This window comes from Grus americana, chromosome 2 (genome assembly GCF_028858705.1).
Source record: "Grus americana isolate bGruAme1 chromosome 2, bGruAme1.mat, whole genome shotgun sequence".
In the NCBI taxonomy this organism is placed as follows: Eukaryota; Metazoa; Chordata; class Aves; order Gruiformes; family Gruidae; genus Grus; species Grus americana.
The window spans coordinates 26308673-26335907 of NC_072853.1; the positions used below are offsets into that span (position 1 = coordinate 26308673).

Here is a 27235-nt window from a genome sequence, read left to right on the forward strand (position 1 = left end):
CCTCGGCCGAGCCAAGATGGCGGTGGATACTGCAACCGAGCTGCTGTTTTTAGATACGTTCAAGCATCAGAGCGCGGAGGTAACGCGGTGGGGCGCTGGGATTACGGCTTCCCTCATTTTCCTTCTTCCCAGCTGCTGTCGGCGCCCTGCTGGCCGCGCCGGGGTCCCTTGGGCCCGTGGTGGCTGCTGGGCACGGAGCGCCGCCGGGGCGAGCGGGGTCGGGGTAGGCCCCGATGGTGGCTCTCGCCTTAGCGGGTGGCCGGGTAGGAGGGAGCAGGCCCTGGCCACGTGCCCGCTGAGGAGAGATCTTCGCTCCCTCCCCGCCTTGCCCCTGAAGCCTTGGTCGGGCCGCGGCACCGGAGGTCGCGGTGCGGCCAGCCCGCCGCTGTTCCAGCAGCCCGGGGTGCCGCTGACAGGGGGCTGAGGGAGGGAACGGCGGTGCGAAAGGAGCGAAGATTTAGAGGTAAAGGAGAAGAGAGGCTAGCGGGAAACAAAGAGGATAAAACTGATTCGAGAAGTCCATAAGGGAGGAAGTCGGGGAGAGGGCAATACCCGGCCACTTGTGAGATACCAAATGCTTTTCTACAGCTAATGAGGAGGAGGGGTATTTGTGTGTGACATATTTCCTTAGATTTATGCAGCTTACGTGCATTGTAAACAAAATGAGTATTTCAAGTTAGCCGTAGCAGTGGGAGATCATGCAACTATTCCACTTTGAGGCTCTTGGGATCCTGAGCATCCTTGAAGCTGCTTGTGTTGCAGCAGGTTTGCCCAGGGCTCAGCCCATTGTGCTGTTCTGGGAGGAAAAAGGGGACCATCGGGGTGAAAATGAAAAGTGTAGTTTAACATGAGAGGGATGTTATAGAATCATGGAATTTCTCAACTATGTTAATGGCCAGGCATTAAGGAAGGAAAATTAAGTATTTTGAGTTGATGCTGTAATTAAAAACAAATTGCAGGCCTTTCTAGCTGCCAGGATCAGGGAGATCTATTTTTAATTCTACTATTTAAGATTGTACTGAGCAGGAAACGCTACCCGCTGCTGTTCCCCTGGGTAGGAAACACTAGCCACTCCTGTCCCCCTCCAGGATAGTATGCTCTCCTATTGAACATTTTTAATTGTGTGTAATGTTTTCTGGCACTTTCTTTCTTGCCAGTGCCATTTTCCAAGCCTGAACCATACTGAATTTTTATTAAAGAAAAAACCCCAAATTTATTTTACATGTTGCGGAAAAGCCTTCTTCATGTTATGCTAATTCTTCAGCTAGATGGATCCTGAGTTTTGCCTTGGAACTTGCGATTCTTGAAAAGTACTGCTGAGTTTCCTAATAAAATTTATTTGGCTTAGCTATGTAGTGTAACATGTGTTAAGCAGTTCCGATGTAGTTATTTTATTTAATGTTTTGGAGGGAAAGTGAGTTGGATCCACTAGCCATCCTGATGATCTGGCTGCATGGCTGTTGGGGCATAATCCCATACCATTTGAGCAGGAATTTGTCTGTCTTTGGGCAGTGCTGCTGGGGATCAAGCCTCAGCAGCAGCCCTTCCTCCAGAAATCTACATCTCTCATGTGACATGTATACCTGTTTTAAAAGGCAAAGCAAAGAGCTCTCACAGTCCTCACTCCTTGCAGGCTACAGTCACCCCATTCCTGTTAATCATAGAATCGTTTAGGTTGGAAAAGACCTTTAAGATCATCAAGGCCAACTGTTAATCTAGCACTGCCAAGTCCACCAAATAAAGCCATGCTCCCTGCCATGGCAAGGTTCTCTTTGTTCTACCGTCCTGCTTGTGACACGTCAGCCCTTAGGGCAAGGCATTGTATTTGTATGCTGAAAGATGTAAGCATAGATTTCTTATTAGATGACAGTAATATGTGCCCAAAAGCACATGCTTAAGTAGTCTTTTTAAAACTTTACTTGTGTCTGTTTCTTTGTTTATTAGCTTTCTAAAAATCTTAGTACTTTCTTGCCTTATGCTGACAATTTTGGGGTTTGCTTTCTCATTGTGGTGAAAGTTATATAACTTTTGACTGCAGATCAAATTGGTTTTTAATTTTAATTTTTTAGTTAAGTTGGCAGACACTTAGATCAGTCGTTTATATTTTTTTTCCTAGCAGTCTGCTAATTCAGTTTGCTAATTCAAATGTGATTCTCAGCTTCTGTTTAAGAAAGTCTTTATATGCTTACAGTTGGAAACGTAGTTGATACATGCGTACTATTTTGTGAGTGTATACATGGTAGAGATGATATATAAGTATAGTAAGACCTAGTGTAGTGGATTTAGCGAGAGGAGACTTTCAACATTGTTTGGTGGCTGCTGCACTGGAAGTCACTGTGACTTTATGATTACTCCCTAGTTTGCTCAAACATCTTTTAGGAGTGCTGAAGCGTAAGAATTCTTTCTACTTGCTATTTCTGTGTGGTAAACAGAAATGTTATTTGGAAAAGTTTTTCAGATGTTGTTGCAAAATAGGAGAAATAAGCATTGTACAGAATTTTTGTACACGTCTAGTAAAACAGATTTATACTACCATTATAATTTCTAATATTACATTTGAAGTGTAACATTTAGTATTGTTTAAAATTAAAACACAGATTTTTATCTAATTATAAAATTGATATGTTTTATTAAAAGGGAACCATACACTCAGTCTTTAATAATTTAAGTTCCATTTTTTACCTTTACCAATGTACCTTCTATTAGAAAAAAAACCTTACTGTTTAAAAGATTTTCACAAATAAAGGGAACTAATTATGTAAATAAACAGTAACACTTTACATAAAAATTAGTGTTAAATATATGAAAAGTGCCAGAAGATTATAAAAAACTCCTTTTCTGTTTAACAGTTTTTAACAGTGTTTAGCATTTTACAGAACTGAATTTAGAAATTATTAGGATTGCAACCTTAATTTGGTTAATAAAAAATACGAGTATGTTATGTTTTTTGCATTTTACATTTCTTAGACTTTCTTTATTCTTTGTTTTGTAGCAGAGTACCAATATAGATGTAGTTCGTTTTCCATGCGTGGTTTATATAAATGAAGTACGTGTGATTCCTCCAGGAGTGCGAGCTCACACAAGTTTGCCTGACAATAGGGCCTATGGGTAAGTGAAAAGATACTAGGTATCTGATTCAGGAACACCTTCCTGTTTGGTTTGGGTTTTTTTGGTTGGGTTTTTTTTTGTTGTTTTTTTTTTTTTTTCTCTTGAACTTGTATATGTCAATAGAACCTCCTGTATAAAAGGTAAAATGCATTTACGTGTCTACTAACTTGTAATTGTTTTGGGGACTCATTTAAGCAGTTTAATGTAAAGTGTTTTTTCCCCTTGTTAGTCCTACTTACTCTGATAAGGAGCTTGACAGATTTAATTTTTACTTCTATTTCCAGAGAGACATCCCCACATACATTTCAACTGGACTTGTTTTTCAACAATGTCAGCAAGCCAAGTGCCCCTGTTTTTGATAGGCTGGGGAGGTAAGTACTTTCAAGATTAGCGTGTGACTTCATTACCTCCCTTTTCTTCCTGAGAATTTTTTAGTGCAGAAAATGCACAATAGAAAATCTGTGTCTCCCATGATTTTCATGTTTAGTCTGTTTTTTGCTAGTTTGTATTCTTGCCCTTTTCCTCCAATCTGTGTGGGAGGACAGAGCTTCATGCTTAAAAGAAGAAAAAAATCTGTTAGTTTTAAACTTACAGAGCCCATATATGTTAATGAAAAGTATTTTGTAGAAATAAGTGATTTTGCACTCTTATTTTTAAGACCATGTATTGTTCAGGGTTTTATTATTGGCTTATGTGTTTAGTACTGTTGTGTTTCATTTCTGTAAACATGCTTTATATTAGTGGAAAAATAACTTTGTATATTTTATTTAACAGCCTTGAATATGATGAAAACACTTCAATTATTTTCAGACCCAATGCAAAGGTAATGCAATGTGATATAAACCTCCTTTTCTACATGTCTGTCATTTAGGTATAAATATGTTTGCATGTGGTGTGTTAGCTCTATGTGGAGCTTTTATTGTGTAAGATCTTGTTCTAAAACCTGCCTGTAATTCAGATAGTCATTACTTTAAAGTCTGCATCTATAATCACATGGGTTGTAGAAGATTTGATTGCTTGACAATTGCTATGGAGATTACCAACAGAACTATCCACTACTTATAAGCAAAGATGAATCAGAATGTTGTGGCTGCAGGCCACAGCTAAGCACATAATTTTCAGTTCTGTTTGGGTTTATTTCATTCAAATCAGCGTTTGTGTGACCCATGGTAATTTTTTTTTTTTTCATTAATAGGCTGTAGTACTTCAGGCAATATATTGCAAGAAATTGAATGCTTTTACAGAAAGATTATTTATTTGTTGTGATGATTGGTATATTTAAAGTTTTCTCAGTTTTCAAAATGTGGGGTAAAGAGATACTTTAATGTTGGGTTCTCCTTTCTTGCTTTTGTGCAGATACTGTTACTATATCAGTATATTTACTCATAACATCACTAAATAAAATAACTTTTCCGAAGTTGTCTTGTGTTGGTTGTAAGTGCTTTTTGTTTTTTAAAAAAACAGGTGAACACAGATGGATTGGTTCTAAGAGGGTGGTACAACTGTCTGACTTTGGCAATATATGGCTCAGTTGACAGGGTAATAAGTCATGAGAGAGAGTCACCTCCTCCACCCCCACCTCCGCCACCACCTCCCCAGCAGCAGCCTGGTTTGAAAAGAAACCCGAAACATGGTGAGCCTTGTGAGAAGACGTAGATTTTTTTTTTTTTAAATAAACATTATAGTTTTCATCTGAAAAAAACCCAGATCTTTCACGTTTTAGATTTCAGTGGCTTTAGTTTTCTATCTTTACATCTTTATCCTTCAGTTTTGTATTTTCTTTTAGATTTATATTGAATGGTTTAATGTACATTCTTGTCTAGTGTTTTTTTGAGATTGAGTTACTTGATCTGTTGTTAATTACTTAGGATGGTCAAAATGCAGTTAATTTGTGTGAACTCATTAAAATTTAAATGGAATTTCAAAAAAGTGATTAGAATAGTATTAAAATCATAACAAAATTTCACAGTCATAATTAACTCCTTTTGTGACTTGTATGTTAAGTACATTACAGAAGAGTGTTTGCTTCGCATTGGGGTTAGAACGGCCATGAATAGAATCCATTATCAAGTTTCTGCTTCAATTTTGGTTTTAGATTTAAAATTAGAACTGTCTTGTTCAAGGTACAGGTTTTGGGCTGCAAAATTTGAATACTCTCTGTAGTAAAAACCACTTGATTAAAATGTTAACTTTTTTTATTTAAAGTAACCCAGATATTATTGGTAGAGTTACAATATTGGTAGAGTTACAATATTGGTAGTCAAAGCCAAAAATGGCAATTACCCATGTTAATTTTAACCCAGTACTATATTAAAAAAACATCAATAGTGTTAATAAGGTTGCTTATTGATATAGTTCTTGTTTACATCAAAAGTGACTTCAGAAAACTGCCTCACATACTGCAGATGCAGAATACAGATTAAATAACAGATCGGAACTGAAGATGTCCCCTAGTTAAAAGTAGCAATGAAAAAATAAAATTTCTTGCTTCTATTCCTGTGATTCCATTAAATGCAAGTTTTTATTTTCACAATAAATATAGTTGATGGAGAGAAGGAAGACCAGTTCAATGGCAGCCCTCCAAGACCACAACCTAGGGGACCAAGGACACCTCCAGGCCCTCCTCCTCCTGATGATGATGAGGATGAACCTATGCCAGTGTCAGGTAGAATGAGAACAGACTGTGTTTTATCTGCTGCCCATCACTGCTTAGTGGAGGCAGAATTCTGTGTTCCTCCTGCGTGTGAAGTTTCCTGTCTGCTGTTACTCCTGCTGGACAGACTCAGTTTTGGGAAAGGGATTTGAAAGAAAATCTGTTGGCTATGTTAAAGTGTATCAATTTAAAAGTTAGTAGATTTGAGAACATCAGCTGTTGACCAATACTCTGCTTGAACATGCTGCTCATGTTTTATATAAATGCTCTGTTGACTCTGGTATTCATTGCCCTTTTCCTCCATACCTCTGCAACATCTGTCGAGTTCTCTGGTGTCTGTATGGGTTAAAAGTGCCAAGAACTCTTTACATGTTTCTTTATAGTCTTACTGAACTAAGTGATTGTTGCTTGCGTTCAGTCAAATCACCTGAAGATTTTCTTCAAGATGCTTTTTTTTGTATTGCCACTATGTGTAATGAAAAATTCTAAAACATACTATTGAGCGTTGGATTTCAGAGAAGTACTCTTATTTCTTGAACTTTGTATATATTTTTAGTGGTTGGGGAAAAAGAAGGCGATGTGGACCATCGGGAGGATTACTTTGAGCCCATTTCTCCTGATCGAACATCCATTCATCAAGAAAGCCAGTATTCTGATGATGGAGAAGTGGAGGAAGATCAACCAGAAGAAGGAGAAGATGAAGATGATGTGGATGTTGAGGAGGAGGAGGATGAGGATGATGATGATGGGCATACAGTAGAGAGTATTGCTGATGAGGAAGAGGAGGAGGAGGAGGAAGATGAAGATGAAGAAGAGGGTGAAGAGGAGGAAGAAGGTGAAGGTAAGTGAAGTTATAAAAACTTAAGAAAAAAAATCAGATTTCTGAAATTTTGATGGCAGTACCATTATGATGACTAGGTGCAAAGACAATTGGATCTTCTTCCTTTGGTCATTGCACCATTGCCTACCTTTTTTATGGTTCTGATGTCTCTTGAGAACAATATTTTCCTGTGGAATATTTATTCCTTTACAGCAAATCTTACTGTTACTTTCTATAAATAGAGGAAAATAGATATATCTTTTATAGGAGAGAATGAACATTCAATCTTGTTACCTGTTTTGTTTAAAAATTAAATTCAATTAATTAAAATTCAAATTAAGTTGCTTATGTAATAATGTCAGTAATCATCATCTTGTATTACTTAAAGCTGCCACACATGCCTGTGCAAAATTTCAGGCTAGAAGTTTAATGATAGATGCAATCATAGGAAGAAAATGGGACAATATTCTTCTAGTACCTGGTTGTACCTTAGTTAAACTTTTTGCTTTACACATTCTTCTAAATATCTCCACTATTACATTAAAAAAAAAAATCTGTCAACTGGGGCTTTCACTTATATCTGGAGAGAGAAAGCTTTCTGTATGTTAGTGTATGATCGTTTTCTAACCAGTAATATTTGTATTAAATAAATTATTACTTTTTTATTTTGAGCAGCTTCTCAGCAGTTATGAACTGGTTTATCCATAACTGATTTTATTTCATAACTGAATCTTTTCCTTTGTAGGAGATGATGGATATGAGCAGATTTCAAGTGATGAAGATGGAATTGCTGATCTGGAACGTGAAACATTTAAGTATCCGAGCTTTGATATTGAATATACTCCTGAGGATCTGGCATCTGTGCCTCCTGTGACGTATGAACCTTTTGAAAGGGAGCTTGGACCTCTTTTATACTTCAGCTGCCCTTACAAGACTGTATTTGAAAATGAAGTTGGTAAAATAAAGGACCAAGACCCAGAAAAAGAAAATTCAGGGGCGGTGGAAGCCTCGGTTAAATTAACTGAACTGTTGGAATTATATCAAGAGGAAAGGGGTGCAAAGTGGGTCACTGCATTAGAGGAAGTTCCAAGTTTAATAGTGAAAGGATTGAGCTACCTGCAGGTGAAAGACACAAAGCAAAACTATATTACCCAGCTAGTAGACTGGACCCTACAAGCTTTAAACCTTCAGGTAGCTCTGAAACAACCCATTGCTTTGAATGTCCGACAACTCAAAGCTGGGACAAAATTGGTATCGTCGCTAGGAGAATGTGGGACTCAAGGAATAACGGCGCTCTTACAGGCAGGAGTTATTAATGTGTTATTTGAACTGTTGTTTGCAGATCATGTATCATCCTCCCTTAAACTTAATGCTTTTAAAGCTTTGGATAGCGTTATTAGTATGACTGAGGGAATGGAAATGTTTCTAAGGGGTAGCGTAGATGTACATGAAAAAAGTGGTTATCAGAAACTCCTGGAACTCATACTGTTAGATCAGACTGTGAGAGTAGTTACTGCTGGTTCTGCTATTCTCCAGAAATGTCACTTCTATGAGATTCTGTCAGATATTAAAAAGGTGGTTGATCAGTTAGCAGAGAACACTCCTTCTCTTCCTAATCACACGGAGCCAGAACAGGACCAGGACTTGTCAGGACTTGAAAGAACCAACCAAGAATATGAGAATGATGTGGAGACTCCTATGGACATGGATCATCTTTTGGAATCTTCTAATATAAGTGAAGGAGAGATGGAAAAACTTGTTAGTCTTCTTGAAGAAATCTTCCATTTGATGGAAACTGCTCCTCATACAATGATTCAGCCACCCGTGAAATCTTTCCCAACCATGGCGCGCATTACAGGCCCTCCAGAAAGGGATGATCCTTACCCTGTCCTGTTTAGGTACGGCAATTGCAAGTTCGCTTTCTAGAGTGTATTTCCTCCAGCTTGATACAGATATTTTTTAGTTGTGACCTTGTTGACTAATACTTTTGTAGATGTTTCACTTTGTAGTTTATTGGAGGATTCTGGATTGTGCTTATAAAGTCTGAGAGAGTTTGATAGTTAATGTACCTGTTATTTTGTTGGCTTTCAATCAACCTCGCATGCATGTAACAAGGAGTTAACCTCTTGTTATTACTGGTACTGTGCTAGCACTTCAGTTGTGTTCATAGGTCCTGGCCAGTTGTGCTAGGTGCTGAACAAGCGCATATTTAAAAATTGCTATAGATCTAGAGTGTTTTCCCTTTGTTGTTCTGGAAAACATCTGTGCATATGGATAAAACAAGTCTGGAATACCTCTGTCTGTATGCTGAGCTGGCAAGATACGAGGTTAAAAGTTGTGCAGTTGTGTGAGCGTAGCTCGCCGTTTCACAGAACGGGCAGAGGAGCCGAGGCCTGCCTGCCTTCAGCCAAAGGATCCCATGGGTTATTTCTCTGTTAGCAAGTTTCTGTTTAGAAAGTATTTCTCTAAATGCTAACAGGTTTCTTTGTTAGTAGCGATGTCGGTCATGGCTGAATATAAGTATCTACAGGCAAAGGGTCTTCAAATCACATCACGCATATGCTATAATGATTGGTTTCTTAGCACATTTTAAAAGTTTAATGCAGCATTGCTGATGATTCAGGAACAACAAATTTAATAAAATTAAAGTGTTATTTTGTTTGTAGATAAGATGAGGGGTTTTTTTTGTTTGGGTTATTTTGGAGATCAGAACTTTATTTTTAGGGATTTATTTCCTGTAAATATTATAGCAATTATGTTTTGTAAGATTAAAATTTTGTACTACTTCATAATTAGTTATTACTTCTCATAGTCCACAGAGCAATAAGTACTGAAGCTAGGAGGCATGTAACTTCACATAATAGTGTTATGCAGTGTTGACAGATGATTGTAATATTGCTGATTATTTTCCTTTTTTTTTTTCCTTCCCCCCCAGATATCTTCATAGTCACCATTTCTTGGAATGCATTACTTTGCTACTGTCTATTCCAGTGACAGGTGCACATCCAGGTGTGCTTCAAGCTATACGAGATATATTGCGTTTTCTGGCACAGTCGCAGAAGGGTCTTCTTTTCTTTATTTCCGAGTACGAAGCAACAAACTTGTTGATTAGAGCACTTTGTCAATTTTCTGATCCGGATCAAGAGGAGGGTCTCCAGTCAGATAGTGCCAATGAGGATACTTTTGCCCTGTGGCTCCTGCATTCAACCCAGACGTTACAGTGCATTTCAGAATTATTCTGCCACTTTCAGCGGTGCACAGCCAGCGAGGAGACCGACCATTCAGATCTGCTGGGAACACTTCACAACCTTTACTTGATTACCTTTAACCCCGTGGGAAGATCTGCTGTGGCTCATGTATTCAGTCTGGAGAAAAATCTCCAAAGTCTTATTACTTTAATGGAGTACTATTCCAAAGAAGCTTTAGGGTAATTTATACTTTTATTTATATCCTTTAGGTTTTTGCATTTTAAAAGTATCTATCTTTTATAAATAATTCAGTAAATCTAAAATATTTTTTTTCTTTTAGATATTGATGTTTTTGTTTAAAAACAAAACAACTTTTAAGTAGAAGAATGTAATAGAAAATCAGGCCTGTCATTTGTAATCAAGTACTTAATACCCAGAATCTCTGTAGGTCATCCACAAAGGTGTTGTAATACAAGTCAGACTTTTGGCTATATGAAAAAATCCTTAAGTAGGCAGTTTGCATTCAAGCATAAGATTTGACTGTGAAAAAAGCAACAGATTTGACCGGGAAAACTGGACACTGCACAGTTCTCTGGGGTGGGAATCTGTCAGTTCTTTATGTTCTTATAAGTGTTAAAACCAGTCATTATTTTCTCTGGCCAGTCAGTTTTACTACTTTAGGTAGCAGTGCTTTTAAAACAAGGTTTGTAAACTGAAGTTATGGAAGAAGATTTGTGTGCTGCTTGACTCGCTCTCATCTTTTGCGGATGCTGAAATAAATACAAAGTCAATGTAAAAGAAAGCTTTCACTTGTCAAAAAGCATAGGAGAAAATTGGGGTTTTTTAAAATGGATAATTATATGGGACAATCCTTGGTGAAGGTAAAAGTTCTGTAGGTAGATTTTTAGAGGTCAAAGAATGAAAATCTAACAGCTATCTAGTTGTATTAGCTGAGATCTAAAGAAAATCCTTGTTGTTCTTTCAGAGACTCAAAGTCTAAGAAGTCAGTTGCTTATAATTATGCCTGCATCCTTGTTTTGCTGGTGGTTCAATCTTCCAGTGATGTCCAAATGCTGGAACAGCACTCGGCGCCTTTGCTGAAGCTTTGTAAAGCAGATGAAAATAACACCAAATTGCAAGGTACAGTATGTGTCCTTATCAACTGAATTGTTTGAATGTATAGAAGAAAGCTTTTATATGTGGGTAATTGGTGCTTCACGATCATCTGGTTTGGATAATGTATATAATGAAATTCCTTTTCCAGCTGCATCTGATTAGTTGAGTCACTGAGATAATGTGTAATTTTTTTTTCTGTTAATGAGAGTTAAATAGGAAATTCTTTATAGTTAAATTATTTTTCAAATAATATTAACTGCTATGAATTTTGGATAATTACAGGAAGTTTGAAAATAGGAGAGCAAATTTTAGTAAAAATGGACTAACTAGTCAGTGAACTGGCTCTTATTTTTCATAGAATCATAGAATCTTAAGGTTGGAAAAGACCTCTAAGATCATTAAGTCCAACTGTCGACCCAACACCACCATGTCTACTAAACCATGTCCTGAAGTGCCATGTCTACATGTTTTTTTGAACATTTCCAGGGATGGTGACTCCACCACCTCTCTGGGCAGCCTGTTCCAATGCCTGACCATTCTTTCAGTGAAGAAATTTTTCCTAATATCCAATCTAAACCTCCCCTGGCACAACTTGAGGCCATTTCTTCTTGTCCTATCGCTAGTTACTTGGGAGAAGAGACCAACACCCACCTCATTACAACCTCCTTTCAGGTAGTTGTAGAGAGCAATCAGGTCTCCCCTCAGCCTCCTCTTCTCCAGGCTAAACAACCCCAGTTCCCTCAGCTACTCCTCATGAGACTTGTGCTCGAGACCCTTCACCAGCTTTGTTGCCCTTCTCTGGACACACTCCAGCACCTCAATGTCCTTCTTGTAGTGAGGGGCCCAAAACTGAACACAGCACTCAAGGTGTGGCCTCACCAGTGCCGAGTACAGGGGGACAATCACTTCCCTAGTCCTGCTGGCCACACTGTTTCTGATACAAGCCAGGATGCTGTTGGCCATCTTGGCCACCTGGGCACACTGCTGGCTCATATTCAGCTGGTTGTCAACCAGCAGCCCCAGGTCCTTTTGCTCCAGGCAGCTTTCCAGCCACTCTTCCCCAAGCCTGTAGCATTGCATGGGGTTGTTGTGACCCAAGTACAGGACCCGGCACTGAGCCTTGTTGAACCTCATACAGTTGGCCTGGGCCCATCGATCCAGCCTGTCCAGACCCCTCTGTAGAGCTTTCCTGTCCTCCAGCAGATCGATGCTGCCACCCAACTTGGTGTTGTCTGCAAATTTACTGAGGGTGCACTTGATCCCCTCATCCAGATCACTGATAAAGATATTAAAGAGAGCTGGCCCCAGTACTGAGCCCTGGGGAGCACCACTTGTGACCGGCTGCCAACTGGATTTAACTCCATTCACCACAACTCTTTGAGCTCAGCCTTCCAGCCAGTTTTTTACCCAGCAAAGAGTGTACTTGTCTAAGCCATGAGCTCCCAGCTTCTCTAGGAAAATGCTGTGGGAGACAGTATCGAAGGCTTTACTAAAGTCCAGGTAGATAACATCCACAGCCTTTCTCTCATCCACTAGGCGGGTCACCTGGTCATAGAACGAGATCAGGTTCGTCAAGCAGGATCTGCCTTTCATGAACCCGTGCTGGCTGGGCTTGATCCCCTGGTTGTCTTGCCTGTTGAGCACACTCAAGATGAACCACTCCATAACCTTCCCCAGTACTGAGGACAGGCTGACAGGCCTGTTGTTCCCTGGATCCTCCTTCCGTCCCTTCTTGTAGATAGGCATCACACTGGCAAACCTCCAGTCGTCTGGGACCTCCCCTGATAACCATGACTGTTGATACATGATGGAGAGTGGCTTGGCAAGCTTCTCCACCAGATCCATCAGTACTCTCATGTGGGTCCCATCCAGCCCCATAAACTTGTGAGTGTCCAGGTGGCATAGCAGGTCATTAACTGCTTCCTCCTGGACCATGGGAAGTTTATTCTGTTCTCCGTCCCTGTCTTCCAGCTCAGGGGGCTGAATGCCCTGGGGACAACTGGTCTGACTATTAAAGACTGAGGCAAAGAAGGCATTAAATACCTCAGCCTTTTCCCCATCCTTGGTGCATGTTTGCCTCCTCATTCAATATCTCTTCTTCTTGTTAATGTACTTGTAAATACGTTTTTTGTTATCTTTTACAACAGTGACCAGATTGAGTTCTAGCTGGGCTTTTGCCTTTCTAGTTTTATCTCTGCTTGACCTAACAAGATCCCTGTATTCTTCCTGAGTTGCCTGCCCCTTCTTCCAAACATGGTAGACTCTCCTTTTTTCCCTGAGTCCCAGCCAAAGCTCCCTGTTCAGCCAGGTCGGTCATCTTCCCCGCCGGTTTGTCTTACGGCACATGGGGATGGCTTGCTCCTGTGCCTTTAAGACTTCTTTCTTAAAGAATGCCCAGCCTTCCTGGACCCCTTTGGCCTTCAGGACTGTCTCCCAAGGGACTCTCTCAGCCAGTCCTGAGCAGGCCAAAGTCTGCCCTCTGGAAGTCCATGGTAGCAGTTTCGCTGATCCCCCTTCCTTACTTCGCCATGAATCGAAAACTCTATCATTTCACGGTCGCTAAGCCCAAGACGGCCTCCAGCCACCACATCTCCCACCAGTCCTTCTCTGTTTGTGAACAGCAGGTCGAGCGAGACACCTCCCCTGGTAGGCTTACTTACCAGCTGTGTCAGGAAGTTATCTTCCACACGCTCCAGGAACCTCCTAGACTGTTTCCTCTCTGCTGTGTTGTATTTCCAGCAGATATCTGGTAAGTTGAAGTCCCCCACGAGAACAAGGGCTAGCGATTGTGAGACTTCTGCCAGCCGCTTGTAGAATGCTTCATCTGCCTCTTCATCCTGGTTGGGTGGTCTGTAACAGACTCCCAGCAGGAGAAGCTCCCAACTTTTTTGTTGTTCCCTTTAGTGATGTAGCCTTATAAAGTCTTTATGTACTAATAAATAATCCTGGGACTGTTTTCTGGCACCTAGGCCAACTGGCATGGAATGGTCCATGTTACCCCGTTACTAAATCTTTTGACCTCCAAACCATGACTTGGTGTGTTTCTTGTCTTGTATTGACTCACAGATCAGGCCCAGGTCAGTTGGAAGAAGCCTGCTGCGGATTATTGTGACACCTGAATGTTGAAACTCTGGTGTCCAGAGTTGTGCTCTGCACTGCTTAACTGACTCATGGAGACATACCAATAATTTCTTCCAAAACTTAAACGCACTGAAAGACATCAGAATTCTTCAAAGTTTTAGTTTTATTCCCTCCTCTACCATGCTTTTATTTCTTTGCTCCTCACCTGATCATCAGGCAGTTTCATGAGAAGCAGGGGTAGTTTATTAAACCGAATCATGAAATCAGTCTGAGAATAGTTGTCAATTCAGATCCAGTCGACCTTTGAACCTTCACATTCTTTTAAAAATTTTCCAGGAACAATGGGGTTTAAAACTTTAAATCTCTTGTCCCAAAAAATCGGGACTGTGAGATTATTCTGGACTAGAGAGACTGTTAATCTATAAGGACTTCCAGAGTGAGTGTGTGTTATTGGTGCAGAGATTGGGTCCATTTGGGCATTTGATAGGAGTTTGGTATTCAGTTTCTAATAACCTGTTATGTACATTAAGGGGAATGTGCTTTGGTCCTTGCTCTTGATGGCTTTTTCTTTAGCTGACAGTGGGACCCTTAATGTTTTTTATAAAATATGTTTAGTTACAAATCATACAAATAATAAAATGAAAATTATTTGAGTGTTCGGGTTAACTTAAGCCAAATTTTGTCTGTGTACCTGAGGTGTCTTACCTGTTCTGAAGTCTTATTTTTGTTTATGCTTTTCAGCTGGCTACAGTTGCAGTGTATGTCTCTCAGATTTCACACTTGGCCTTAGTACTTGTTGTGTAAATTAAGTACATTTAATTGAAAAAAGTTTTATGTTCATCAATGCACTGACAAGTTACTTGATTAACTCTAAATCTTTTTTTTTTCTCCCAGAACTCAGCAAGTGGCTTGAACCTTTGAAAAATCTTAGATTTGAAATAAATTGTATTCCAAACCTCATCGAATATATCAAACAGGTTAGTGAAACACAGATAAATGCTATCTTTTACTTATGCTCTATAAGCTTAGACTTTTTGTATTTTGGTATTTTATCTTAGGTATGTGCTAACATATGATATTTAAAAATATACACTGTTATCCAAAATAAATGTTTTTATTAAAGCATATGATCCAGGCCAGTTCTTGCACTCAGTTACATGTCTTGAAACAAAATCTAAGGTAACAACATGATGCAAAGATCCAACTATTTAAATCTTTCAGCTTCCCATAAAACCATGATGCAAATGTTGACTCTCTTTTTTTTTTTTCTTTTGTGTCTTCTGTATTTGTGACTGCTTTCCAAAAGGGGGATAATTAAACTTTTGTGGAATACTTAAATAAATGCACAATTTGAATACTAAGCTAGTGATATATTTATTGTAAAGTCCTTCCTTGTAATACAGGTTCTTTTCTTTTTTTTCTTTTTTTTCCCTAAAAGAATATTGACAGTTTGATGACCCCAGATGGAGTTGGGCTTCCTACTGCACTTCGCGTTCTTTGTCATGTTGCCTGTCCACCGCCCTTGGTAGAAGGTATGGTTCATATATTTGTACTGCTTAACATAGAAATCTTAGTTTTCTGAGTCTTCTACTTAAATATGTCTAAAGTGTAACTGTGATTGCCCAGGAGAAATTGGACATACAGAAATGTTTATTCTTTTCTGTACAGGTCAACAGAAAGACCTTAAATGGAATCTTGCAGTTATTCAGCTCTTTTCTTCTGAGGGAATGGACACCTTCATCCGAGTATTACAGAAGTTGAACAGCATACTTATTCAGCCTTGGCGACTCCATGTCAACATGGGCACCACGCTTCACAGAGTGACTACTATTTCTATGGCCCGCTGTACACTTACTCTCCTTAAAACAATGCTAACAGAACTCCTAAGGGGTGGATCTTTTGAATTCAAAGACATGCGTGTTCCATCAGCACTTGTATCTTTACACATGCTCCTGTGTTCTATTCCTCTCTCAGGCCGCTTAGATAGCGATGAACAAAAAATTCAGAATGACATTGTTGATATCTTACTGACTTTTACACAAGGTGTTAATGAAAAACTTACCATTTCTGAAGAAACTTTGGCGAATAATACTTGGTCTTTAATGCTGAAGGAAGTTCTCTCTTCGATTTTGAGAATTCCCGAAGGCTTTTTCTCTGGACTTATACTGCTTTCAGAATTGTTGCCTCTCCCACTGCCCATGCAGACGACTCAGGTATAATTCAGATTTATTTAGTTTTTAAAGAATTTTAATTATGTATAACCCTTAAACCATGTTCATAGTTGTGAAGAAAAACCAACAAAACAGATATGTGAAAGGATGAATTAAAGTTTCTGTAATGCATTTGTGTTCATATACATTCTTTTGAAGATGCATCTTTTTCATCAGAAACAGAATTGTTATTATTTGGAGCATCTTTTTAAATTAGCACTCATATGTTGTTCTTTTGTCCCTCGTGAAATTATCTAGACTCCCATTCTATTACTTAAATGATTGGCTATAAAGCCTTTGAATTTAACCCTGAATGCCAAGCTCTCTTTACATTAAGGCTCTCCTTTCTTTTTTGGCATGGATCTTGAATTTGTGATCTTTAATAAGGAAGCACAAAAGGTGTATGACAACCCGTTCTCCCAAAGGAGTACCTAATTTGCTGGAATTACGCCTTGTCATTCAGTGATAATAATGAAAATAGCATTCCGTGTTTTTGCTGAGGACAGTATTAGTACTTAGTCTTTGTTTATACCTTGTGATAGAATTCAGGTTTTACGATAAAAGGTGAAAGGAAAAACCTCCTGTCCTTCTGTTCCTGCAGGTAATTGAACCACATGATATTTCAGTGGCACTCAACACCAGGAAGCTGTGGAGTATGCATCTTCATGTTCAGGCCAAACTGATACAAGAAATAGTTCGATCTTTCTCCGGGTCATCCTGCCAGCCTGTTCAGCATATGTTGAGACGTATTTGTGTTCAGTTGTGTGACTTGGCTTCACCTACTGCTCTTCTTATCATGAGGACTGTATTGGATCTGATTGTAGAAGACCTACAAAGGTATCTTTGTTTTCTATTGCAAAGATTTCTTTAATGAACTGTTAAATTCACTTTGGTTCTGTGCAGTAGATTTAACAGGAGGAAAATACTTTCAGAAGTATTACTTATCCATCATGAACTGAATGAATTCTCACTCCAGTTCTGTATATTGTGTCCTGATAATGCTTAATTTTGCCAAGGAACCATCTCATACTTTTCAGTTTTGATGTAGACAGTTTCACATTGTATGTTTATGGTAAGTATTTTAGGAAGATTCTCTTCAGGCTGTCCCTACAAAGCCTTATCTTATCTGTGAAGTGCTTCTAAAGGACCTATCTGATATAAATAAGAAAAGTAGGCCAGTAAAGTTTGCTGTACTGGGATTTGCATACGAACAGGAAAACATGTAGATCTTTGTAAGCTGGAGGAAGTTGAATACTACAAACTTAGAGGGTTTTGAAACAATGAGTACTGTTTATTTAAAAGCATAATTATCCACATAGAATTAGTGTTTGTATAAAAGCATATTTATCAGCATACAATTAGATGGCCTATACTGTGTTAAACGCATAGTAGACGAGTTAATTTGTGATGCAACCAGAAGTCATTTAGTGAAAGTTGAGCGGTTTTCAGGAAGTAAATGAAACTGTAAGTGTGTAAACTAGGTGTTCTTTTAAAAATGCAGAATTGTATGACTCCTGTAATGGTGGTTGTTACGTTTTTTTAGATCACTTTAAAACAGCTTTTTCAAAGTGCATTAATATCTTTTCAGCAACACAGAAGAAAAAGAGAAACAGTACACTGGACAGACCACTCGCTTGCTTGCTCTATTGGATGCCCTGGCTTCGCATAAAGCTTGTAAATTGGCCATTTTGCATCTTATCAATGGAACTACTAAAGGTGATGAAAAGTATGCAGAGGTTTTCCAGGAGCTCTTGACTTTGATGCGATCGGCTGGGGACAACGTCACTCATCAACAGTGCGCTGAATATGTAACTTCCCTTTTGCAGTCCCTCTGCGATCAGGTATTTTCTATATTTCATGCATAATGTGTGTTGATATTTGTAGGAGACAAATTAAATGAGGTTATTTTTAGGTGCCTGCTTTTTTCCAAAAGGAAAAAAAAATCAACATTGTTAAAACACGTAAAGAAAAAATGTGTATGGTTGGCTGCTTTGGCAGACTTGCTGTCTTGTTGCTCTTGAATGTAAATCCTTTCATTTTATGATACCTCTTTTGCATTATGTGCACTATTCTGGTGGCTTATTAGAGACCAAAAACTGAATGGTACAAAGGTTGACTGTCACCTCAGCTGAGAGAGGGATGTCATTTCTCCCTGTGGGCCACTGGCAAAACTTGAGATGTCACTATTCACCTATTTCCTAGTTGAGTAAATATGTTATCTCTTAGTTGTCTAATGGAAATGTCTTAAAAATGTATTTCAAATATAAAGATACCATAAAACTCCACCATTAAAAAAAAAAAAGCATAAGTTACTATGTAAGAAATGTTATCTGAAAACTGAGTCATAGACTAGCCCTGGTAGTTTCTTATTAGTTGCATGCGTAGATTTGCATGTCATTGTTTGCCTTACTAGTTGCATGTATTTATTTACTGCAGTGCTTACCCACTTAGGCAAAAGACATTTGGGCATTGTTGGCCAGTAGAGATTAATCAGCCATTTGCATATAAACAAGAGCTCTTTGCCCATGCAAATTCATTGTGAAAGTCAATCTTATTTTGCATAAAATGTGGAGGGGGCAGTAGATCTTAAACTTCCTAGGTGGTGTCTGCAGCCTCTTAATTTTCATAGAACCACAGAATCATAGAATATCTCAAGTTGGAAGGGTCCCATAAGGATCATGAAGTCCAAGTCCTTGCTTCTCGCAGGACTACCTAAAACTAAACCATCTGACTGAGCGTTGTCCAGATGCTCCCTGAACTCTCACAGGGTTGGTACCGTGACCACTTCCCTGAGGAGCCTGTTCCAGTGACCGACCACCCTCTCAGTGAAGAACCTTTTCATAACGTCCAACCTGAACTTCTGACGCAGCTTTATTTCATTTCCTTGTGTCCTGTTGCTTCGTTCCATTTCCTCATGTCCTATTGCTGGTCACCAGAGAGTGGAGATCAGCACCTCTGCTGCCCCCCTTGAGGAAGGTGTAGACTGTGATGAGGTCACCTCTCAGCGTTCTCCAAGCTGAACAAGCCAAGTGACCTCATCCGCTCCTCATATTTTGATGAATGATTTGAGATTAAGGGACAGTCTGACTACCTAGGCAAGAAACTCTATGCATATTATCCAATGATTGCCTTTTAGTTGTGGCTCTATCCATTTCACCCTTCAAAGCTTTTACCTTTTTAAAAATCAGTAATGGTTTGTAGCCCTTAACAGAACAAAATTAAAAAGGGTACTCTGGATTAGTATTTTACTGGTCAGTAATAAATACTGGAATAAGATGATAAAGGAGTAGTGAAAGAACCTAGTGCTTCTGACTTAATGTATGGTTTATACTTATTGCTGGTATGCAGAATGCATTTTTTACTATGTGTATAATAATAATTTTTATAGGATATTGCACTCATTTTACCAAGTTCATCAGAAGGCTCTGTGTCTGAATCAGAACAGCTTTCCAACTCCTTACCAAGCAAAGAGCTGATGCCCTTAATTTGTGACTGTCTGATGGAAACATTAACTAATTCTGAGAGCAGTTACAGTTGTCTGCTGACATGTATCCGAACAATGATGTTCCTTACAGAACATGACTATGGCTTTTATCACTTAAAGAGGTATGGTATTTTAAGATATTGCTGACAACTTACAATTATTTAAAATCTTTTGCAACATGAAGTCATTTCCTACTCATCTAGTGCTCGTGTCCTTCCCTTTTGAGTCACTCAGTAGAGCTCTCATCTGGGACATTGGAGAGCTGTGTGTCATTCCCTCTATTTTGAGGGGATTCAGTCTGCGCTTCCCCAGAGCATTCTGATCTCCAGGCAATTAAGGCTTTTGAAATGAGGATTTTATTTTTTTTTAAACTACTTTTGTTGACTCCACTCCCTTTTGAACAGAATATATACGTGCATTGGACAGTATTGTGTTGTTTTGACACTTAATTCCTTGTCCTGTGTTTGGACCTGTTTCTGTCCACTGAAGGTGAGGTTCAGGGAGGCAAGAAAGTTGTGAGGTTCCCAAAGAGAAAAAGGTAGTACCTGCAGCCTTGTCAATAAAAGATTGTTCAAAACACTCTTCTAAGCAGTGCTACAGAACTGTGCTGCTCAAGCTGCAAGAAGCTATATAACCTGGAAATGAAAAATAAGCAGGTTAAAGATGCAGTTGTTTCTGTGATCCCATGTGTCTAGCTGACAGCTTCAGTGCATAGCCTTGCTATTTCTGTGTTGGTGATCACCTTTCTGGTTTGTTTCTGCAGTTAGGCATCATGGTGATGAGAAATTGTGACAGCAAGCACGATCCTGCTTTATACATAAGGCCCTTGTGCAAGCAAATATTTCTATACTTCTATCCCTTTCCTACCAAAGATGAAAATGTAATTTCTTGCAGGTTTTAGAGGTATTGCTATAGTATGTATAGCTGTAGATGTGCAGTCTGAGATATCTGCAGACAGCACTGGTGAGAACAAAAGTCTAGTGCAGAGAAAATAATGAAGCTCCAGCTTCGTTATCACAACTCAACTTGATAATTGTAAAATTTACCAAACTTATTTTGCATATCTGTTGTTTTCTTGTAACAAGTTACAGTGGAGTGGTCACAATGTATGCACTAATAAAGTATTTTCTCTCTTTTCGTTATGAAAACAGCTCTCTAAGAAAACACAGCAGCGCTCTGTACACTGTATTAAAGCGAGTAATAACTAGTTTTAGCAAAGACACAGGTGAACTGGCATCTTCTTTTTTGGATTTTATGCGACAGATTCTAAACTCTGATACGCTGGTAAGTGAATATGTATTGAATACTTAGACAAACTCAGCTGCATTTCTCTGAAATCTGCAGTGTGAGACACATTCAGAAACAATTATTTCAGAAAGCAGTTGATTATGCAGATCGCTGTGTAAAGCTTTTCCATCAGTAGTGTTAGTGCCATCTTCAATTTTTAATGAAATCTGTGAAAGCTGGGCAGAATATATGTTTAGTAAATAAGAGGATTTTTTAGTAGGAAGAAGGGCATGTTGATTCATACTGATTTCTTAAGTGAATAGCATGCTGTTGTGTCCAGGTTTTAGATTCCCGGCATCCTGTTTGAGAGTTGCTGTATTGATACGTACTGTAGAAAGGAATCTAAAATATTTGTTAATTCTATGATACAAACTCAGCTTATATAGGAAAGGATTGCACTCATCTTGATGTAGCATTTAAACTTGCCTATTGAAGTGTACTTTATTGAAATATTTTGCATAATATGTTTTTAAATCAAGAGATTATTCTTGTTTTGCTAGATTTGCTCTAATGTACGTTTGAATTCTAAGGGGTTTGCAGTCCAGAAGTATAACAAAAAACTATGTGTACTTATTTCTCACTTGTCAAATGTTTCAGGGATGTTGTGGAGACGATGGAAGCATTATAGAAGCAGATGGATCTCATCCAGGCAGAACGCTGGGTCTGACTACTGCAGAGTTAAAACATCTACTGCAGAACAAAGAAGAAACCCCAGAAAACCTGCTGCTTGATCTGGAGAAACATGTTATGGTAAAAGAATTTAAATAATCAAGTTGATCTTGCAGTCTTGTATCTGAACATGTTTTTAAAACAACATAGACTATCCCTCCTTGACAAGAAGAGTGTGCAATTCTATGGCATACTTTGGAATTGGTGATAGCTGTTGCCATTGTTGATGTCCAAAATCACCTATTCTGGCACAGGATGGATTCTGACTTTATTGTTTAATGTGGTAACGCTAAGAAGTTTCAGGTAGGGTTGAGATCCCCTTGTGCTGAGAGTATTTGCACACTGTAAGAGCATAGGCAGTTAACTGTGTGATGAAAGGCAGTGAATGCGTACAACAGAGTGCTGGACAGTGGTGAAGCAGATTGTTAATGTAATAAGCAACAGGAACCACTGCTTAGCAGTGGCTTGATGTTACTGGTGACCAGTAACAAGTAAAATACCCAGTAGTCAATAGTAGGGCTGATGTTGGATGTCTCCATCAGCCGATGGATACATCTTCAGCAAATTTGTGGATGACGGTAAGCTGGGGGAGTGACTAATGTGACAAACAGCAAAGCCTCAATCCAGAGGAACCTCAAATTTTTGAGAATTGATTTAGCAGAAAGCTTGTGTGGTTTGTTAGGAAAAATGCAAAGTTCTGCGGTGAGAGCAGGATGACCCCATGCCTTGTTGCGGGCTGGGCTGAAAAGGGCCAGGTGGTTATGGTGAATGTTAGGTTGAATGTGGGCCAACAGTGCGTGGTCACTACAAGCAAGGCAGACTGTGGTCTGAGCTATCCTGGAAGGAGCGTGTTCAGCAGATCAAATGACCTCACTGTCTCCCTCCATGGGATGCTGGTGAGCTCTCAAGTGCAGTGCTGCCTTCACCTTTGCCCTCTTGCCAGTTCTAGAGAGATGTAGGGAAACTGAAGAGGGTTTTACCAAGGTGGTCAGGGACCTAGAGCACTTGTGCTATGGAGAGAGGAGGAGGAAGCTGGGCTTCTTTAGCCTGGTGAAGAGGGCTAAGGGGCTATCTCCAAGCTACTTACAGCTGTTTGGGGGACAGTAACAAAGGTGGGTGAATCAAACTCCTTTTGACAATTCTAGATGATAAAACAAGGGGCAATGGCCCCAAATTGTGACTTCAGAGGTTCAAGTTGACATTAGGGGGAAAAAATCACTGAGGGAGAAGTGCAGCACTGGAACAGGTTGCTTGGAGTGGCTGTGGGCTCCCTGTCACTGGAGCTTTTTTAGATGTGGCTAGGTAAAGTTATGGCCAACCTGATCTGGCTTTGGTGATAGTCCTGCTTCAAGCAGGGGGGCATTGGACTAGAGAACCTGTAGAATTCAGTGCATCCAACTTTTCTGTGATTCTAATTGCAAATTTAACTCTAATATTCAAATCTAATCCTACATAATTGATGGCAGCTGTGCAGTAGATGGCCAATTTAGAAGAGTCCATAAAACAGCTACTCCACAGCCTCTTGGTCACAAATGCCTTTCCAGTGCTAGTCTCCTGTCCTGATTTCAGCTGGGATAGAGTTAAGTTTCCTCCTAGCAGCTGGTATAGTGCTGTGTTTTGGATTTAGGATGAGAATAATGTTGGTAACACACTGATGTTTTAGTTGTTGCTAAGCAGTCAAGGACTTCTCAGCTTCTCATACGGCCCTGCCAATGAGAAGGCGAGGGGTGCCCAAGAAGCTGGGAGGGGACACAGCCAGAGCAGCTGACCCCAGCTGGCCAAAGGGATATTCCATACCATATGACATCGTGTTTCTTGTATAACTGGGGGGTGGCCCAGGAGGCAGTGTGGCTCAGGAACTAGCTGACCATTGGTTCTGCGTTGTGAGCAATTGTGTTGTGCATCACTTGTTTTGTATTGTTATTGTTGTTATTATTATTGCTACTGTTATTGTCTTCCTTTTCTGTCCTATTACACTGTATTTATCTCAACCCACAAGTTTCACCTTTTTGATTCTCTGCCCCATCCCACTATGAGGAGTGGAGTGAGCAAACGGCTGTGTGGTTATTTTAGCTGCCTGCTGGGTTAAACCACGACAACTCCCTCCTGTCCTTTCCCTGGTAAAAGATGAAAAGCTGTACTGAAGGAGAAATAGCAAACACTTAGGACATTGGAATGCTTTAGCAGAGAGCTTGTTAACTAAAACCTGGGCCTTCTTTGGGCCTGTGTTACGGAGGTTATTGCATCAACTGGAAACAAAGACTAGAACATGCATGTGGTGACATGGTTTGTTTTATAGCGTACTGAGGAGCTCTCTGCTGTTGTCTGTGTACTCGGGTGTTTTAGTTTCACTATTCATGGATGGATAGACTGTTTTGTGTAGTACCTTCCTTTTTTTTCATTAACAAAAGTGTATTTCCTTCTCTGAGGAGGGGAAAAAGTTCTGACTTGTGCTGTGCTGACTTAGGATCGTTCTAAGGAAGATGATGGTCTTGAATCCTTACTGGACAATATCGTTGGAGTGAGGCAAATGCTGGAATCGGCGGGTGATTCTTGTCCACTGAGTGACCAAGATACAGAGCCTATTCTTTCTGCGCCAGACTCTCTCCAGAATTTATTTAACAACAGGTAAAATGCTTAAGTGTGTGAGCATACTACCTATGATTTACTTAAGAAAATGCAATAATTTATGCATGAATATATTACAAACAGGATCTAAACAGCACTGTTGTCACTACTACCTACTAGTCCCAGTGTATTTAATTTCATGCAAGTATTGAGGGTAAGGCAGCAACATTCCCCCCAGGTTCTGTAATGCTGTGTAGGGTTGCAGTTGGTTGTGGTTCATAACCAAACAGGCGTTTGGCATTGTTTTGTTGCAGGACGACATACGTGTTGGCAGACGTGATGGATGACCAGCTGAAGTCCATGTGGTTCTCACCCTTTCAGGCTGAAGAAATAGACAATGATCTGGATATGGTAAAAGGCTTCATTAACATAACTGAAGTGGATTTAAAAATGAGGGTTAACCTGAGCTAGTAGCATCAGAAATTCATACGGCCAAACGGTTTGTTTTCCTGAGCTCACCGTTGAAAATTGACCCAGAGATAGGGGTTGGCATTTGTTAAAGGTTATCAAATGCTTTCAGGTTCACTCAGAAGCAGCCACAAAATTGGCGCCTTCTGCAGTGCTCTAATGCAGAAGTCATCTCCTTTAGAGGAACAGTTGCGTCAGTCCTAACCTGATTTTGCATTGCTGCTGGGGCTTTTCAACAGTTTGTGTTAAACGTAGACAACGACTATGATTTATTTTCTTTTCCTTGTTTGTCTTCTGTCATTGCAATAATATCCAAAGAGCCTGATAGCTAGACTATTTTTTTTAAATCTTTGCTCTGATGCGACAAAAGTAGAAAAAAATGGCAGTAATAAATGAAACTACTTGCACAAAAACTTTTCACAGTATTTGAAACTTGATTTTTATAATCTAAAGTTTAAATTTAATTTTGAAAAATACACAATAACATTCTTTTTTTTTTTTTTAAACAAAGCAATCGGCAGTGTCTTAACTTCTTACGTAAAACTGTTGATTCCTGTATAAAAGAAGCATTAATAAACTTACAGGATTGTAGCTTAAGCAAAAGAGTGCCTCACTGTAGGTCATTTAGTGACAAGACAGGCGCTCATACTTGAAAGCTATGCCCTTGACTTTGTTGAGATTCAGAACCATTGAGACAATTTTACTGCAGCTCTGCTGCTTTTTTGGTTTGGCTCTGCTGCTTTTTTGGTTTGCCACTGCTGCTTTTTGTTTTGAGCCACATTGCTGCATTAAAATGTAGAGGATGGAGTTTTTTTCCTGTAGCGGATGGACCCTAGCTGAATCTCATCCATCCTGGTGCAGCATGTTTTCTTCTTCAGAGGTGCTAGTAATGATTGTTGTGATAAAACTAAACTCTATCATTGCAGGTAAAAGTTGACTTAATTGAACTGTCAGAGAAGGGCTGCAGCGACTTTGACTTGCAAGCTGAATTGGAGAGGTCATTTTTGTCAGAACCATCATCTCCTGGCCGCACGAAAACCACAAAAGGGTTCAAACTCGGCAAGCACAAGCACGAGACCTTCATAACTTCAAGGTAAGACGAGTTTAATGAGTACGCAGTTAGTGTGTTCAGCACTGATTTGTATATTCTCAAAACATCAAATACCTTTCAAATTGCATCTCCAGTATGGAGAATGCCTGACCTTCAGTATGAATACATTTTTACATTAACTAAATCATGGTTTGTCATGACAGTGGAAAATCGGAGTACATAGAGCCTGCAAAGAGAGCTCATATTGTGCCACCACCAAGAGGAAGAGGCAGGGGAGGATTTGGACAAGGAATTCGACCACATGATATCTTCCGTCAGAGGAAACAGAATACGAGCAGGCCACCCTCCATGCATGTGGATGATTTTGTTGCTGCAGAGAGCAAAGAAGTGGTTGCTCCAGATGGGATACCACCAGCCAAGAGGCCACCAAAAGTGTCACAGAAGATTTCTTCACGTGGTGGGTTCTCAGGGAATCGTGGAGGACGAGGAGCTTTTCACAGTCAGAATAGGTTCTTTACACCACCTGCTTCAAAAGGTATGTTGTTTCCTGTGTTACAACTGGTGTGAGATGTTCCTGAAGCAGTGTTGTTGAAATAAGTTGTTTAGCACTAGAAAAGGTTCTCTCAAGTGCTGTGGGATTGAAACAAGGCTGTGAGTTCCTGTGTTGCCTCTCTCCCCCTTTCTTTTACAAGAGGAGTTAGGTATTTTCTTTTAGCAACTGTTGGAGTGCTTAAAAGATGCAGTCAGAAAAATCAAAAGCCCTCTCTGCTATTTTTGACATGGTAGTTCCTTAAATCAAGCATCACAGTACGCCTCTGGGTTTAAATGAGGCTTTTGAATGAAAGGATGGAAGATCCTGACAGGAATAAGATGCAATTTTCAATGAACCTGGAGATTCTAGCTACATGTTAAGTTTCTTTCATATATAGACAAGGTTGCATTCCTTTCCCATCAATCCCATAATTAGGGCAAGTCCTTGCACAGTAGAAACAGAAAATATTTACTTTACCACAAAACAAAAGTATAGAGTCTATCTTAATACACTAGATACTGTGAATTCTTTTAAACTTGAGTTCGTCTCTGAAAAATAGATATTTTCCCCTGATTCTGTGTATAATACAGTAACTTGTAGACTTTGAGTTAGAATACCGAGGGTATGTTGATGCAGAGTAGCTTTATTTATTTTAATTATGTAAATACGATGTTTACCACCCTGAGTATTGTGAAGCTTGAAATGAAAAAAACCCACAGAAGTGATGCTTGCTCAACAGCGTGTGGGGTTTTTCTCTCCCTATCTAGGAAACTACAGTCGTCGTGAAGGTGCTCGAGGCTCAAGCTGGAGTGCACAAAGTACGCCCAGAGGAACCTACAATGACAGTAGAGGTGGTCAAAGCAATTTTAACAGGGGTCCACTGCCACCATTGAGACCATTAAGTTCAGCAGGTACATGGTATTCATATGGGCATCGAACTATAGAAAATTCCTTGAATTTCATTTTTGCTTTACAAATGAAACCATACAAGGATGCTGCA

The 27235-nt window shown here is 39.5% G+C and overlaps 2 protein-coding genes across 3 annotated transcripts in view; one reads left to right on the forward strand and one right to left on the reverse strand.

Annotated features, from left to right (window-relative positions):
- The window catches only part of VIRMA (vir like m6A methyltransferase associated), a 27951-nt gene continuing 716 nt past the window's right edge, over window positions 1-27235 (forward strand). The window contains exons 1-23 of one of the 2 annotated variants that reach the window (XM_054816378.1): window positions 1-79; window positions 2993-3108; window positions 3393-3479; window positions 3883-3931; window positions 4573-4741; window positions 5651-5773; window positions 6318-6602; window positions 7327-8479; window positions 9517-10008; window positions 10755-10909; window positions 14861-14943; window positions 15405-15498; window positions 15635-16179; window positions 16778-17013; window positions 17765-18017; window positions 19565-19782; window positions 20812-20944; window positions 21545-21697; window positions 24084-24244; window positions 24499-24595; window positions 25579-25745; window positions 25907-26238; window positions 27003-27146. In XM_054816378.1, the coding sequence (XP_054672353.1) occupies window positions 17-79; window positions 2993-3108; window positions 3393-3479; window positions 3883-3931; window positions 4573-4741; window positions 5651-5773; window positions 6318-6602; window positions 7327-8479; window positions 9517-10008; window positions 10755-10909; window positions 14861-14943; window positions 15405-15498; window positions 15635-16179; window positions 16778-17013; window positions 17765-18017; window positions 19565-19782; window positions 20812-20944; window positions 21545-21697; window positions 24084-24244; window positions 24499-24595; window positions 25579-25745; window positions 25907-26238; window positions 27003-27146 (5308 nt within the window). In that variant the 5' untranslated portion in view covers window positions 1-16. The remainder of the gene's footprint in view (window positions 80-2992; window positions 3109-3392; window positions 3480-3882; window positions 3932-4572; window positions 4742-5650; window positions 5774-6317; window positions 6603-7326; window positions 8480-9516; window positions 10009-10754; window positions 10910-14860; window positions 14944-15404; window positions 15499-15634; window positions 16180-16777; window positions 17014-17764; window positions 18018-19564; window positions 19783-20811; window positions 20945-21544; window positions 21698-24083; window positions 24245-24498; window positions 24596-25578; window positions 25746-25906; window positions 26239-27002; window positions 27147-27235) is intronic. The other variant, XM_054816379.1, reaches the window with a different exon arrangement.
- LOC129202820 (RING finger protein 151-like) overlaps window positions 26233-27235 on the reverse strand; it is a 19816-nt gene continuing 18813 nt past the window's right edge. Inside the window, exon 9 of the mRNA XM_054816396.1 lies at window positions 26233-26333. The gene's annotated coding sequence lies outside the window, so the exon portion shown is untranslated. The remainder of the gene's footprint in view (window positions 26334-27235) is intronic.